This window comes from Cebus imitator, unplaced genomic scaffold, assembly GCF_001604975.1.
Source record: "Cebus imitator isolate Cc_AM_T3 unplaced genomic scaffold, Cebus_imitator-1.0 Scaffold45, whole genome shotgun sequence".
NCBI classification, from domain to species: domain Eukaryota; kingdom Metazoa; phylum Chordata; class Mammalia; order Primates; family Cebidae; genus Cebus; species Cebus imitator.
In genome coordinates this window covers 6,061,505-6,077,399 of record NW_016107360.1, presented here as the reverse complement: position 1 = coordinate 6,077,399, position 15,895 = coordinate 6,061,505, and the positions used below count along the sequence as shown (strand labels likewise).

Genomic DNA, 15,895 nt, shown 5'->3' with positions numbered 1-15,895 from the left:
ATGCAACAATTTTGCATGTTCTTCACATGTACCCCAAAACCTAAAATGCTATAAAATAAACGGGGGAAATAAAAAAAAAAAAAGAAATAAAGAAAGAAATGCTGCCATGTACTGCAGTGCCTGAGCTCTCTGTACAGAGGGAGTCAGGGCTACTGGAGAGACTTCTTTAGGTAGCCCCCAAACAATACGCAACCCAGGAGATAGAATCCTAGGTGTGGAAAGAAGTTATTATCCCAAGGAAAACACTCCATTTGAGACTTTTGAAAATCACTCGTTCCCCCAAGCTAATCCAATAAAGCCTTGTCAAAAACAAAAGCCTGGGCATGGCTCTACCAGGCTGTAGAGATAAGGAATCAGTACACAGAGGAAAGGCAACCTGGAGGAGTACAGCAGTTAGGCATCCAGCAGGAAACGGATGTCATCCCCAAATCAGGATAATAAGGGAAGGATCAATAAAAGGACTAGTTACCGAAGTGTGGGCAAGGAATAGAGAAAACGGAAGGGACAGTACCATGGCAAGAGGGTAATAACAAGGAATGGTTATCGTACCCATTCCTGGAGGGACAAGAGAATGAAGGACTGCCAGAACCTCAAGGAAAGAACCTTGATGGAGAGATATAAGAAGAGCTGTGACCCGTAGTTTGAGGGACAGAACCATCCTGACATGACCCTGTCGGGAAGAAGAATAAATAGCCTGACCTTCACTCTCCTCTCTCCTTCTCACTTCCTGCCAGGATTCTTCATTGGCCAAACCAACCAAGAGCCAGAAGGCAAGGAGCTCACTAATGTGATCCATACAGGACAGCCCCTGGGGCACAGAACACGGTGAGACGAATGCAGAGTATGTCCACAGGAGTAAACAGGTTTCTGACATAAGAAGCATGCCAGGCACAAGCATGGATTCACTGGCAGAGCTCAGCGATTCCTACGGTTCCAAGTGGAAATGCTGGAGGTGAGAACTTACCACGAGGGTGAACTGTAGAAATTGTAAGCATTTGAGGAGTAAGCAACTGGGCACAATAAAGTTGCTCTAAACCAAAGCACTACAACTGTTCATGTATGCGAAGTATATATACACGAAACATGTAATATCTAACTGATTTATTTTTACATAAGTGCTCCATATAAGCATTCATTATCTATTCATTTACTCAACAAATATTTACCGAGTTCTTAACATGTTCAAGATATGTGAACCAGGTAACATCCAAGTAAAAATGACAAAGGCATCTCAGTGCTTAAGTAATTATCTTTAAATTAGCCTAATTCATTAGCCTGAAATTTAATTGCTAATACTTTCTTTAAGTAAGCATATATTTAGAATTTTATACTAAGATTTTAACAAGATCCATGCACAATTTAAAAAAGCACTGATTAAAAGTGGGCAAAGAACTTATGTGAACATTTTTCCAAGGAAGACACACAAACAGCCAATAAGCACATGAAAAGATGTTCAACATCACTAATCATCAGGGAAATGCAAATTAAAATGAGATATCACCTCATGCCCATGAGCATGGCTACTGTTAAAAAAAGGAAAATAACAAGGGCTGGCACAGATGTAGAGAGATTAGAACCCTCATACATGGTTGGTGGGAATATAAATGAGTAGCAGCTGTGGAAAAAATATGCAGTTTCTCAGAAAATTAAAATTAGAATTAATATATGACCTAGTAATTCTTCTTCTGGGTTCTACCCAAAAGAATGGAAAGCAGGGTCTTGAAGAAATGTTTGCACATCCATGTTTACAGCAGCATTATTCACAATAGCCAAAAGGCAGAAGAAACCCAAGTGTTCATTTATAGATGACGGGGTAAATGAAACACAGTGTATACACACAATGGAGTATTATACAGCCTTAAAAAATGAAATCCTGCAGTATGCTGCTACGTGGATGAACTCTGAAGACATTGTGCTAAGTGAAATAAACCTGTCACAAAAAGACAAACACTGTATGATTCCATTCATATGAGGTACCTTGAGTAGTCTAATTCACAGACACAGAAAGCAGAATGAAGGTTGCCAAGAGCTGGGAGAAGGGGAGAATGAGGTGTTACTGTTAAGAGTTAAGAAAGAGTTTCAGTTTGGGAAGATAAAAAACTTCCAGAGATGGATGGTGGTGACAGCTGTGCAACAACATGAATGTGCTTAAGCAAAAATTACTCAAGTGGTAAGTGTTACAATTTACTACAATAAACAAAAAAGAAACACTCACAGATTCCAGCCCAGATCTTGTGGGTTCACAAACAGAATACCAGCTCTGGAAACAGTGGCTGGGGTTGCGCTCCTTAAGTGATGTATCTCAAACAGAAGCCTCATGGAGGGCGTGAGGGCGATGCGCTCATTGCTGGCGAGGGTCAGCACCTGGAGTGAGTAGCACAGTGGTGTACAGAGGTGCACTGTCACCCACGGGCAAAAGCAATGCTGCCAACATACAGAAGCAACAAGTACTTTCCCTACCAGAATTACCACAGGCTGTGCACTCAACGTCCTGAATCAGAAGTGCAGTCTGAATAAAGATCTAAGCTCCCCTCTGAGATGACCTGATTGACCCTTGAGGAATAAACTCACCTAAATGAACTTGTAAATGCCAACCTTTAAGTAATTGTAGTAATTTTATTACTAAGCCAAATAAAAGACATTTATTGTAAAAATTAATCACATGAAAAGACCTATATACCATAAAAAAAACCTTTAGAATCTGAAATGCCACAATTATCAATTGTCCCAAGACACTCATACAAGTATAAAGATCCCAAACCTGTATTTTATGATGAACAGTGTCTCAGTTGAGAAAGCAGTAATTACTGTTAATTTAAGGGGGTTACTAACTCTATCCTGCAGTAACGACGATTACTGATCTCTCTGCTGACCCCAACAAAAGACCCTGTGTTGCTTGAATGTCATCTCACAGACCTGTACCATAGTCCTTGTTTTTGCTGAGAATGCTGGATTAACTGTGACACACACACACACACACACAAGAAAAAAAAAAAAAGCTTGGGAAAACATTTAAACTCAATCCATAGCCATAGGAACTAGTGACTTTCAATTATCCTATGTCACAAACCAGTTATTTCATTGTCTAAGTATTCATACTTAATCAAAGATAAGATATAAGACGGGCGCGGCGGCTCACACCTGTAATACCAGCACTTTGGGAGGCTGAGGTGGGCAGATCACAAGGTCAGGGGTTTGAGACCAGCCTGACCAACATGGTGAAACCCTGTCTCTACTTAAAAATACAAAAATTAGCCAGGCATGGTGGCGCACACCTGCAATCCTAGCTACTTGGGAGGCTAAGGCAGGAGAATTGCTTGAACCCGGGGGGCGGAGGTTGCAGTGAGCTGAGAGTACACCATTGCACTCCAGCGAGACTCCGTATCTGTCTGTCTGTCTATCTATCTATATAATAATTTATGCCTACCTCTTAGAAAGTGGTAATGCTAAGATGCGTAAACTAAATTCTTAGATTTGTATCTGACAGCTCTCAGTAAAGGTGGTTGAATTCAAAGAAACAAAGAGAACATGTTCCTTGAAATTCTTTAATGGTGAAATTAAGAAAATTATCAGGAAAGCAACACTTACCAAAATGGTAATTACATAAAGAATACCAGGTTAGTGAGCAAAAACTAGTATTAACATCAACAAGTGAATGGAACTCTTAATATACTCAGGATGTTATATTGAAGGTTTAGGACTGAAGTTTCATTCACCTTGTTATCATCCATTACAGTATTGAGTGATTCAATCCACATGGGATCAATATCTCCATCCAGGACTACCCATTTCGGTCCATCATGCTTAAGATTTGCTTGTTCTCGCAGAATGAACGAGAAGAGACCTATAAAGTAAGAGTAAACAATCCTAATATAGAATGTGGTTGAGTGCTGTTTACTTCTACCATCGATTGGTATTACTCATCTTGGAAGCTCTTTTGTTAACTAAAAAAAGTGAGTTTGCTGCCGCTTTCTTGTGGGCAGTGTGGAACACCTTTAGAGCCACACATGGTTTCCAAATCCAGCTCTGTTATTTACCAGTGTACAAGCTTCACCTCCCTGAGAAGGAACTTCCACAACTGAGCTTCCCCATATGCAAGACAGAGATAACAAAACCTTCTGTCAGGAACAGTTGCGGGGATTTACAGAGGCTAATGTACATAAAACTCAAAACTTACACCAAGTGAGGATACGATCCTTCTTCACACACATGTTAAGTATCCATTTTAGATCAAATATTTGTTTATTTCATCTTTCTCCATTTTGCTATAACAATTTTCAAGGGCATAATTCTGAAGCTAAAGCACTCAGAAGCACTGTATGTCTCTTACAGAAATGTGCTCACTGGGGTAATAACTCATCATTCCTTAACAGGATGTATACACAAAACCATTTTACATCTACGGTCCTTTTTGCCATTATTACATATCTAAGCATTGTGTATTTTATGTGACATATTTAACAGTTGTTAATTTTTCAAGCTCTAGTATATCTAATAGCATTGTGAGTAAAACTGTTTTGATGCACGTATGTAGAATGTTTCCTTTGTGAAGCATTCTGTGTCAAAAGTGACAGTGTCTAATGGAACCTGCCACCATGATTCACAAAGCAGCTAGCAAACTTTTCTAATAGTTTGAACCGTTTCCCAGTTTTTCTGCCTAAACAGATATGGTTCTCTCCCTGCCACAGTTCTTTACAAAAAGACAGAAGCTAGGCTGAGACAGTAAAAGCTGTCCCACAGAAAATGGGGCGTTCACAAGAGGAGAGGATAGAGAATGATGAAGGGTGTCCTGCTTTATTATTCTTTTTAAATTTTCAACTTTTGTTTTAGGTTCAGATGATGTGCGTACAGGTTTGTTGCATGGGTATACTGTGTGACGCTGGGGTTTGGGATACAAATGGTGTCATCATCCAGGTAATGAGCATAGTACCCAACAGGTAGTTTTTCATCCCCTGCCCCTTTCCTTCCCTCCCACCTCTAGTAGGCCTCAGTGTCAATGGTTCCCATCTTTAAGTCCACATGTACCCAATGTTTAGCACCCACTAAAAAATGAGAACATGCAGTATTTGGTTTTCTGTCTCTGCATTAATTCATTTAGGGTAACGGCCTCCAGCTACATCCATGTCGCTGCAAAGGACGTGATTTTGTTCTTTTTTATGGCTACGCAGTATTCCATGGTGCATATGTACCATGTTTTCTTTATCTAATCCACCACTAATGGGCACTTAGGTTGATTCCATGTCTTTGCTATTGTGAATAGGGCTGCAATGAACATATGAGTGCATGTGTCTTCTTGGTAGAACAATTTATTTTCCTTTAGGTATATACCCAGTAATGGGATTGCTGGGTTAAATGGTAGTTCTGTCTTAAATTATTTGAGAAATCTTCAAACTGCTTCCCATAGTGACTGAACTTATTTACATTCCCACCAAGTCTATAAGCAGTCCCTTTTCTCCACAGCCTCACCAGCATCATTTGACTTTTTAATAATAGTTTTCCTGACTGGTGTGAGGTGCTATCTCATTGTGATTTTGATTTACGTTTCTACCTTAGATCTGCCATCAGAGAAGTCCTTTCTGATGTGACATTTGACCAGATGCTGAAATAAGATAAGGGAGCAAGTCATGCAGGCATCCAGAAGAGTGTCGCTGATGGCAGAACATGAAGAGCCGAGGCCCCATGACAGGATCAAGTTCAACAAACAGCAGTGAGGTCAAAATGAATGGATTATGGTAAGTGGTGGGAAATGAAGTCAGGGATGGTGGGATTTGGGGATGGACAGGGATCCAATCACATAGAGCCTTATAAGCCATGGAAAAGGTTGGATTCTAAAGGTGATTGGAACCCACTAGAAATCAAAAGCAAAGAAGTAACATTTGAAGCCTTCTGTCTGCTGTAGGTCAAATGAACTGCAAGGAAAACAGCAGGAGGAGGTGCCCAGCTGCTGTAGTACAGATGAGACATGATGGTGGCTTCAACTAATGTGGTATCTATGGAGAAGGTGAGAATTGGAATTCACATACATTTTAAAGGTAAAGCCTATAGCATTTGCCGTGAGGTTGGATGTAGGGTGTGAGAGGGAGAGAGGCCTCAAGAATGATGCCAATGTTAGTGCATTTATTGTAATAGGAAGTCATAACAGATTGCCACAAAGGGACCTGTTTGTTTACAAATACTTTCAGGGCAGGAAACATGCCCTACTGACTTTTGTTCCCAACACCTGGAATAATGCCTGACTAAACTTCAGTCAGTGTCTTGTATCAGGTATTTTAGAGACATTCCCTGAGGCATTCATGTTGACTTTGCTCCTGATTTACAAGGAGCCCTGACATAATTGACACGGAATAAAATACAACAGCTCTGAGTGCAATTCTGCTGAATGCAAATCAAGTACTTATTCAAATCTAGTTTCAATTTATACATTATAAATGCTGTTGTGATCTGCTATATTTCCAATAATGCCAACATATAAACAGTAAATCTGTGACTATGACTAAAATTGGCTCATACTGAAAAATGGCTCTCTGGATAGAAAAAAAAAGAAAACTTTCGCGCTTCTAAAGAGGAAATACTACTTACCATCTTTCCATTCTCGGGTAACATGATGTATGAAACCAAAGAGTTCATCTGTTGTCACAGCTTTAGGGTTTAAGTCATTCCAAACCGGCTTCTGTTTCATGTTAACATATGTTCGGTTCAGTGTTCTCAAAATCTGAGGGGAAGAAGAACCAAATAAATTAATACTAACGTGAGGCAAAGAGAAAGCAAACGATTTCTGAAGGTTTTTCTTATTCATTATATGTTCCTAGATGTTCTGTGTACGCTAAGATTGAGAAGGGAAAACTGCACATATGTGCATTTCCATTACCATCTTGAAAAGCTTCATCTTACAAATGCTCAGCGAGACAGAATCAGCTCACTGGATTCTTTGAACCATTTAGACTAAAGGAAGTCGCTTTCTCATTTGAGATTTTTAACCATGTGTGCAAAGTGCAGGGCCATACATAAATAAGCATTCATGTTGATTATAAAATCTACCCTGACTGCATCAGCAAGATTGGTTTTTCTCAAAACGTAGCCCACATCAGAATTGCTGTTTGTAGGGCAGTAAAATACAGATTGCTGGGCCCAATCCCAGAGCTTCTATTTCAGTAGGTCTGCGGTGGGGTCAGTAATGTGCAGTTCCAAGAAGGCATCACTGATGCCAATGATACTGGTCTGGCCATGCTTTGAGACCCAGGGACTTAGGGCAGTGGTTCTCAGACAGAGACTGTCTTGACCTGGGGAAAGAAGTGGGAAAGGGCTTCCGGGCATCTAGTGGATGCAGGCCAGGGAGGGTGCTAAATATCTTTCAGTGCACAGGATAGTCCCCTACAATGGAGCTATCCAGTCCAGAATGTCAACAGTGCTGAGGCTGAGAAACCCTGATCCAGATAATGGAGGAAAAGCCTTGACAATGAGAACTCACAGAACAGGTGTTCAGTGTATGTCTAATGAACTAATTGATACTTTAACTCAAATATCTGCCCTAACTCTCCTTTTTGCTCTCTTTGAAAAGCCGTGACTTTTGTCTTAGGTATTTATCATGCTGACCTACTCAGAGGGGTTTTGAAGAACTGATAAACAATTGGCAAACCCTTTGAAATGGTAAGATGCTAAAGAATGTCACCCTGAGCTGCAGTGCTCTGGGTATCTTGGCTTACATAGATGTTGAGTAGAACAGAACTGGTAAAGACTAGATCAAAGAAAGTAAATGCCTTAGGAATATTAAGCTTATATTTTTAGAAACCATTAATCTACTGGAAAGTATAGAATTATCCTTCCTTGAACTGTGGCCTACATCTGTAACTTACGCTAACAAAATAATTACAGGTCTATCAGTTATGTACTTTAATATTTCATTTATCATATTCTTCACTAGAAAAATCTCTATACAGAGATTGTTTTTCTTACAATTTTTCCACTTTGGGCTCTGATCTAAATACTAGCAAGTTCCATATACTGCCATGCAGTAAAATCTCACATGCTCAGTCTGATTATTTTTAGTTGTTGGCTACCAAATATGTTTATACCCAAGCATCCTGAATTAAAATGCATGCAGTTCTGCACATACCGTCTGCCAACCAAGAAAATAAGTATGTTGCCAGGACTGTTGGTAAGACAAAACAAAATCAAGCAGTAAACTAAAAACGGGGATAATAACACCCATAGTATATCATTGTTGTGCAGAATAAATCATACACAATGCACCTAGCACAGCACATAATAGGTACCTCAAAAATGTGGTTTTTGCCACTTCCTTTTATTTTTAAGTTTTGTTTGGCCATATAGAGGGTTACATTTCTGAGGGAGTACTGAAGGAAAATATTTGGGTTTGTTTTTCTTAATGATATGGGGAGGAAAGTCAAGAATGACTTGGAAAAGAAAATAGGTATGATAAATGTGGCTACAGCCAATCAAATCCTCCAGCCAGGTATTTTATTCCACAGTCTCTTAATATGTTTATCTTTGATAAAAGAATCCAAGCATAAATGTATTGAAAGGTGTATAAGGTAGGAGGGCATCCATCAGAATGCCTGTATCTGATGCTAAACATCTCATGTGGAAAGCTCAATCTTCATCTTGGCTTGCTTTTCCTATGTGAATGCAATGCTCTATTTGCTTCTCATTCTCCACCCCACAACCAGTATCAAGAAAAAGAATGTTAATTGATCAAGCAGCAAGATTATAGTCTCAGATTCTGAACCGAAATTATGGTGGGCTTCATGGAGGGGAATTGTTTTGAGGAACATTGCAAATAGACCAAACCACAATGACAACAAATGTTCTTTCTATGGCTGAAAGTTATTAGGCAATTTACTATACCTCACTCTTTCCTGTGCCTGCATTTCCAACCACAAAGACGGAGTGCCGCACAGCCAACAGCTCCTCAAGCTGGACAACCTGCAGAGCAAACAGCTGGTCGCTGCTTTCCTTTAATGAGTTGGTGACAAAAAGATAACCTACCCATTTTTGCCCAATTCTTCTTTCCTTACTCCCAAGCCAGCCCCTACTGACAACAGTATGTTCAGAGAAAGTTCAAATAGACCGTAAGTGCAAAGTGTAGTTTCTCCTGGATCTCCCACGTAGACCACAGGGATGAGACTGAAGCTAAAACCATGATTTTATGCAGTACTCAGTATATGGCAGGGTCTATTTACAAAAATCATTAACTCTCCACGAACTTTTGAACAAACTCTTGTAAATAATCACCCTCTACAACTGAGTAATGATTTATATTCTATAAAATATCTAAAATAGATAATGTATATAGTGTCTAATGTCCATGCATTCACTGAATTCAAGTTAAATATTAATATACCCAAGCCTTTGATACGTCAGATATCTGTTATTCTCATACATGTTGTCATTCTTCCCTCATTAAAAGCATGCACTAATGATTTTACCTCCAATATTCTCTAAAAAGGAGGAAAGAACAAAGTAAATTTTTAGTGTATGTCTCCAAGAACCAACTTTTGTAAACCTAATTAAAAGTATGCTTACATTTAAAACCCGTGACAATCATATCTATGTTTTCACCTTATAGAGTGGGGCTACTAAAATATTTACTAACGTTTACTTAATACTGCCATATGAAAATGCTTGAAAGCATATAGTGAGATCCTATGAAGGTTAGGGTATGAGTTAACATCTTGCTTTAGTATCAACTAGCCACGATTATTTCCACTGACAATCCCAATAGCTGCCATGAAAAGCAAATGCTCCTTTTACTTTTAGGATGAAGCTCTCTTCAGGCTGCAGACGGAGCTCCAGGGTAGACTGCCTGACCATCTGTTCAAAGTGCAGCTTCCTCCTCCGGGGCACATCTAGGGCTGGAAACAGGTCACCGACCAAGCCCAGAAACACTGGGATGTCGTCAGTCACTATTTTAGGCATATTGAAATCCCTTAAAGCTCTCATGAGTACCTAGAAAAAAACATTTTATACAAAAGCCAATACAAGGTCTAACAAACACCTAAATACCTAAAGATGTTTGTTATTTTTAATCCTAATATGGGAAGCATGAGATATTGGTACTGTTCTCCATTAAGATGGCATTCTATTAATAGGGAGGTTAAATATCTAAAATTGACATATCAGAACATGAGAAGGGTGAACTGATACAATGGACAATCCTTAGAGTAAGAACAGCAAGGAGGCCTTTTCCTTCCCTGACAATGATCTGTTTTGATCTTCAGGCAGAATCTAAGGGCATTCTCTCTTGAATCCTCAAATTCCAGAATTTAATCAAACCCGTCAGATCATTTTGTCCACAGTACTCTGAGAATTTAAGAATGAAAATCTTAAACGTTTTTAGTTTTTCTGTTGTTTATCTACCTTGGCTGAAAGCCAAAGATTTTACAAGCAGTAACTCAAACATCAGGATAACTTTTACAGAAAGAGCTAAGCATTTTAACAAAAATAAAAAAGCAAGAGAACAAATAAATGAAAGAAAATCTTCACCTAGTACTAAATTACGACTAAGAGGAAAAGAGAAAAATATTGGCAAAGAAAAGTAGAAAATCACATGATAAATACCCCTCAGTTTAAAAAAAGACAGAGTAGATCAAGGTTTGTTGTTTTGCTATTTCTCAGGTCATTCTGCACATACACATGGTGATATATATTTATATGGTTTGGATTTGTGTCCCCACCCAAATCTCATGTCATATTGGAGGAGAGCCTAGTGGGAGGCGACTGGATTCCCTCCTTGCTGTTCTTGTGATAATGAGTTCTCAGGAGATCTGATGGGTTAAAAGCGTGGCACTTTCCCCTTCACTCTCTCTCTCTCCTGCCACCATGTGAAGAAGTTTCATGCTTCCTCCTCGCCTTCCTCCATGATGGTCAGTTTCCTGAGTTCTCCCAGTCAGGCTTTCTGTTAAGCCTGTGGAACTGTGAGTCAACTAAACCTCTTTATAAATTACCCACTATCAGGGAGTTCTTTATAGCAGTGTGAAAATAGACTGAAAACGCATATGCATTGCTCTCACTACTTATTTAATAGGGGAAAATGCATGATGTGTTATCATTTCTTTCCAGGAAGGAGAGTAGAACACGTCTCTAGTAGCTGTGACCAACCAATCAAGCATTAAACTGGTGTTAGGAAACTACCCTTCCTGTTTCATTCTGCATGCCCATCTTACATCTCATGAAATCGATGTACTTTCTCCCATTATGTCTTCACTGACTTTCCAGGATTAGTATCCCAACTTAATCAGATTTCTTAAATGTTCCTCAGAGGAAATCAGTGATTACTGAATTATCTGATTATAACTGTCAAAATACTTTTGTGACTGATATTTCAAAAGTACTTGTACAATCACATTTTCTTTTCCAGATTCCTTTCTTTGTACTCAAAAATACTTGTGACCTCTCATAAGTAGCACCGCTCCTCAAATTTCCTGCATTAACAATAGATGTTATGCTTGTTAAAAGTTGTGCTATGCACACCCCACCATCCAGGCATATACTTTCACTTCGGTGAAACTGGCCAGTTACTCACTCAGCAAAAACCTATTAGCATTGCAGTACCTGATCTTCGGGTCTGTTTCTATCTCCTCGTTTCAGAGAGCCAGCCACAACCAAGACAGATTTAATAGCACGAAGTCCCCAATCATAATGATCCTAAAATCAAAACACAGGTTGATTTTCTCAAAAACTGAGGGAACAGAATTCTCATTCCAGAGGTAAGAGCTAAAAGTTTAAAGAAAGCAGTTCACATAAATACACATTTTAATGATTCAAAATACCATTTTCTTCTCCTCTTTGAAACTGTGAAAAACCGTGTCTCCATAGTGTTGTCCTGTTTCTTTCACCCGTTTTTTCTGCCTCTGTCAGCAAGTCTCTCCTTTCTGTAGCACTTAACTGCAGCATTTGCGCAAGGCTCCATCCTCTTCCCTTGCTGGGGTCTCTCAACAGACAGGCTAATGCGGTAGCTCAACAAATTCCATGTCTTCACCTCCAACCTGAAGCTTATTTCTCCAGCTGAGCTGGTTTCGCCAAGGGGCCTGATATTCTACCTCTTCCCAGGCTTCAATCTCTAATGGCCCTAATTACTCCACTTCCTAATCACTCAGACACTTTGGCCTAGATGCTGGCACATAATATAATAAAAACCGTGTCATGAAGATTCAGTTATATTATTTTGAGACTTCAACATTATCCCTAACGAAGATTCCTCCCACAGGCTCTGAGCTCCTGGAGGATCTCAGAATATCACTTCTGAGATTGGATACAATTGCAAGTCCACACTCCCTGGGTCCAATTACATTTTTTCTTCTGGCTTTTTCTCAGGATAAACTTATTTCCCATATTCACCATCCTCCCGGGCCTAGCACAGTGTACGGCACAGGGCGGATGCTCTGTAAAGGTATCCCGAATGAACCAACTGCGTACACAGGACTGGCCTTCTCTCTTTTGCTGTCCACCCACAACCTACATAGTAACAACCCATCTCTCAAATGTCTCTCAGCTGTGTCTGTGGGAAAAACACTTTACCTCCCAGAGCCTCAGAATCATCAGCTATAAAAAGGCAGATAAAAGCACCCACCTACTTTATAAGTGGTTGTAGGAGTAAAGTGAGTTAATGTCAATACAAATTTTGTGTGGGCACTGAAACAATACTACATGTGTAAATATCCCATTTACTCCATTAGTGGATAATAAATCAATTTAGTAGGTCTCAACCATCATTTTTGTCTGTAATAAAATAGAATGAAATGTAAAACACCAGGGTATGATGCAAATAAGAGGAAAATATGGCTGGGTGTGGTGGCTCATGCCTGTAATCTCAGCACTTTGGGAGGCTGAGGTGGGTGGATTGTTTCAGCCCAGGAGTTCCAGACAAGCCTGGGAAAAATGGAGAAAATCCCAACCCTGCAAGAAATACAAAAATTAGCTGGGTATGGTGGTGCATGCCTAAAGTCTCAGTTACTTAGGAGGCTGAGGTGGGAAGATTGCTTGAACCAGGGAGGTTGAGGCTGCGGCCAGCCATGATCACGTCACTGCACTCCAGTCTGGGTAACAAAGTGAAACCCTGTCCCAAGACAAAACAAACAAACAAAAAAGAGTAAAAAATCATTTGAAAGCCACTGATGGAGTAGGATGAAGCTTGAAGAGGAAAAGGAAGAGGAAAACCAGTCTTTTTTTCATACTTTAAGCTCTGGGATACATGTGCAGAACGTGCAGGTTACATAGATATACATGTACCATGGTGGTTTGCTGCACCCTCAGCCTGTCATCTATGTTAGGTATTTCTCCTAATGCTATCCCTCCCCTAGTCCCCCACACCCCTGACAGGCCCTGGTGTGTGACGTTCCCCTCCCTATGTTCATGTGTTCTTGTTGTTCAACTCCACCATCAGTCAGAATAGATGGTGTTTGGTTTTCTGTTCTTATGTTAGTGTGCTGAGAATGATGGTTTCCACCTTCTTCCATGTCCCCGCAAAGGACATGAACTCATCCTTTTTTATGACTGCATAGCATTTCACAGTGTATATGTGCCACATTTTCTTTATCCAGTCTATCATTGATGGGCATTTGGACTGGTTCCAAGTCTTTGCTATTGTGAATAGTGCTGCAATAAACATACGTGTACATGTGTCTTTACAGTAGAATGATTTATAAACCTTTGGGTATATACCCAGTAATGGGATTACTGGGTCAAATGGTATTTCCGAGAGCCAGAGTTTCAAGCTGGGAGGTGGTTACGTTATTGCAGTGACAAATAAAGGAGAGGATGCAGAAGAAATTCTGGACCACAGATTTCAGAGTACTTGGTGCCTCTCCTAAACATTTAAACAATGCAAATTGCTAAAATTATCTTCATCATTTTCATTATATCATTCAATTGGCCAAAAATGTCTACTATTTTCCCAAATTAATTTCTAGAGCACAGAAAGGTATCCAAGAATTGTGTTCCTAACCCAGCTCTTCTGTCCTGGCTAGATTTTTTCCAGCTCACATCATCTGTAACATTTCTGAGTTAGCGAACTCTTTCCTTCTTTGTTCTACCTGTACTCCCAACACCTTCCTCTTGTAATTGGCTACAGGTGTGTCCTAAACAGAATTAGAAAGAAATGAAGTCAAATCCTGCTCTTACCACTTGTTAGCTATATGGACTCAGGGTTGTTTTGCTCAGTTTTCTCACCTGTATAACACGGCTAATAAAAACAAACTTGTAAACTTCTTTTGACAGTTTTGTAGTATAACACATGGTACCCATTCAGTAAATATTGGTTTCTTTCTTCCCTGAAAACTCGAATAATCTTTTCATTCTCCATTGTCTCCCAATTTTGATGTCATGTAAACTGAATTACCTAAATTCTTCAAAGTCTGAAATCTGGGTGTGTGTTTTGTATCTTCCCCATTCATCATGGTCAGCAAAAGGACATTACTTAGATATAGTAGATGCTCACTAAATGTTTAAATGTCACTACTGAAAATGGATATAGTTGAAACTCAACATTCCCTGGACTCTATTACAGTTTTTCTTCTGACTTTTTACCATTACAAAATTAAAATAGGCTTGGTGAGGTGTGGTGGCTCACACCTGTATTACCAACACTTTAGGAGGCTGAGGCAGGCGGATTATGAGGTAAAGAAATTGAGACCATCTTGGCCACCAAGGTGAAACCTCATCTCTACTAAAAATACAAAAATTAGCTGGGTGTGGTGGTGCACACCTGTAGTCCCAACTACTTGGGAGGCTGAGGCAGGAGAATGACTTAAACCCAGGAGGCAGAGGTTGCAGTGAGCCGAGATCATGCCACTGCACTCCATTCTGGCAAAAGACTGAGGCGGCAAAAAAAAAAAAAAAAAAAATTAAAATAGGCTCATTAAAAAAAATAGATTGTAAGAATAAGGAAAATAAAAACTACCCATAATCTTATCCAGAGACAACTGTTAAAAATTATGATTCCACCCCCCATGTAAATTCAGTTACCGCAGGACAACATAAGTTTCTGTCGTATGCCATCCATATCGTGCCCTAACAATGAGCAAGTTAAAATGAATACCTGGCAATAAGGTAACTGTGTGGTTCTAACTGTGGTATTTTGATACTTTCTTTCTTTTTTTTTTTTTTTTTTTTTGAGATGGAGTCTTGCTCTGTTGCCCAGGCTGGAGTGCACTGGCGCAATACTTTCATTTTGGCTACAGAATAACGTCACCAGTAATTAATGAAATGTTATTAAGAGACCAAAAGTCAAAAATGACCATATGGCTAAACTGTAAAATATTGATGCTTATATGTAATTTCTGTGGCTTATCAGCAACTTCAATAAATCCATGAGAAGCTTATGATTGGTGAGTGGAGAGTATGTCAATTTGATCCATTTTAGAGACAAGGAAATTGTAGAGGAAACATTTAGAAGAACAAAAAAACAATCAACCCTACCTTTAAATAAAGAATTACCAATAAATGAGAATAATTTTAACCTTCCTTCAGATAGTCTTCAGAAGATTAGCCTTGCCTTACTCTTATGAGCACTCCTGCCCTATTGTACTAGAAAATAACATTTTTGTGAAGAAAGGGAGGCAACACAAAATTCCATTTATAATTACAGAATTGATAAAGAAAATCACATAGCTCATTGATTAAAACATGTATTAATACAAATAAAATATCAGAACTCAAATGTCTCTAATTTCACAAAAAATTAAAAATTACAAAATAAGCTTTTCAAAATTTATAGAAAATATTTCTAATGTCAGATCAAATGGTAGTTTTAGGCTTTTTAAAGGAATCTCCATTTGATCCAGTAACCTCACTACTAGGTATCTGCGCAGAGGAAAAGAAGTCACTAAATGAAAAAGACACCTGCACACACCTATTTCTAGCAGCACAATTTGCAACT

General features: G+C 39.2%; 1 protein-coding gene across 1 annotated transcript in view; it reads right to left on the bottom strand.

The window, feature by feature from the left end:
* The window catches only part of DNAH11 (dynein axonemal heavy chain 11), a 403,839-nt gene that overhangs the window by 189,474 nt on the left and 198,470 nt on the right, over nucleotides 1-15,895 (bottom strand). Inside the window, exons 37-42 of the mRNA XM_017526963.2 lie at nucleotides 11,572-11,664; nucleotides 9,772-9,966; nucleotides 8,866-8,943; nucleotides 6,580-6,712; nucleotides 3,717-3,844; nucleotides 2,216-2,364 (exon numbers count right to left, since the gene is read on the bottom strand). Coding sequence (XP_017382452.1) covers nucleotides 2,216-2,364; nucleotides 3,717-3,844; nucleotides 6,580-6,712; nucleotides 8,866-8,943; nucleotides 9,772-9,966; nucleotides 11,572-11,664 — 776 coding nt within the window. The remainder of the gene's footprint in view (nucleotides 1-2,215; nucleotides 2,365-3,716; nucleotides 3,845-6,579; nucleotides 6,713-8,865; nucleotides 8,944-9,771; nucleotides 9,967-11,571; nucleotides 11,665-15,895) is intronic.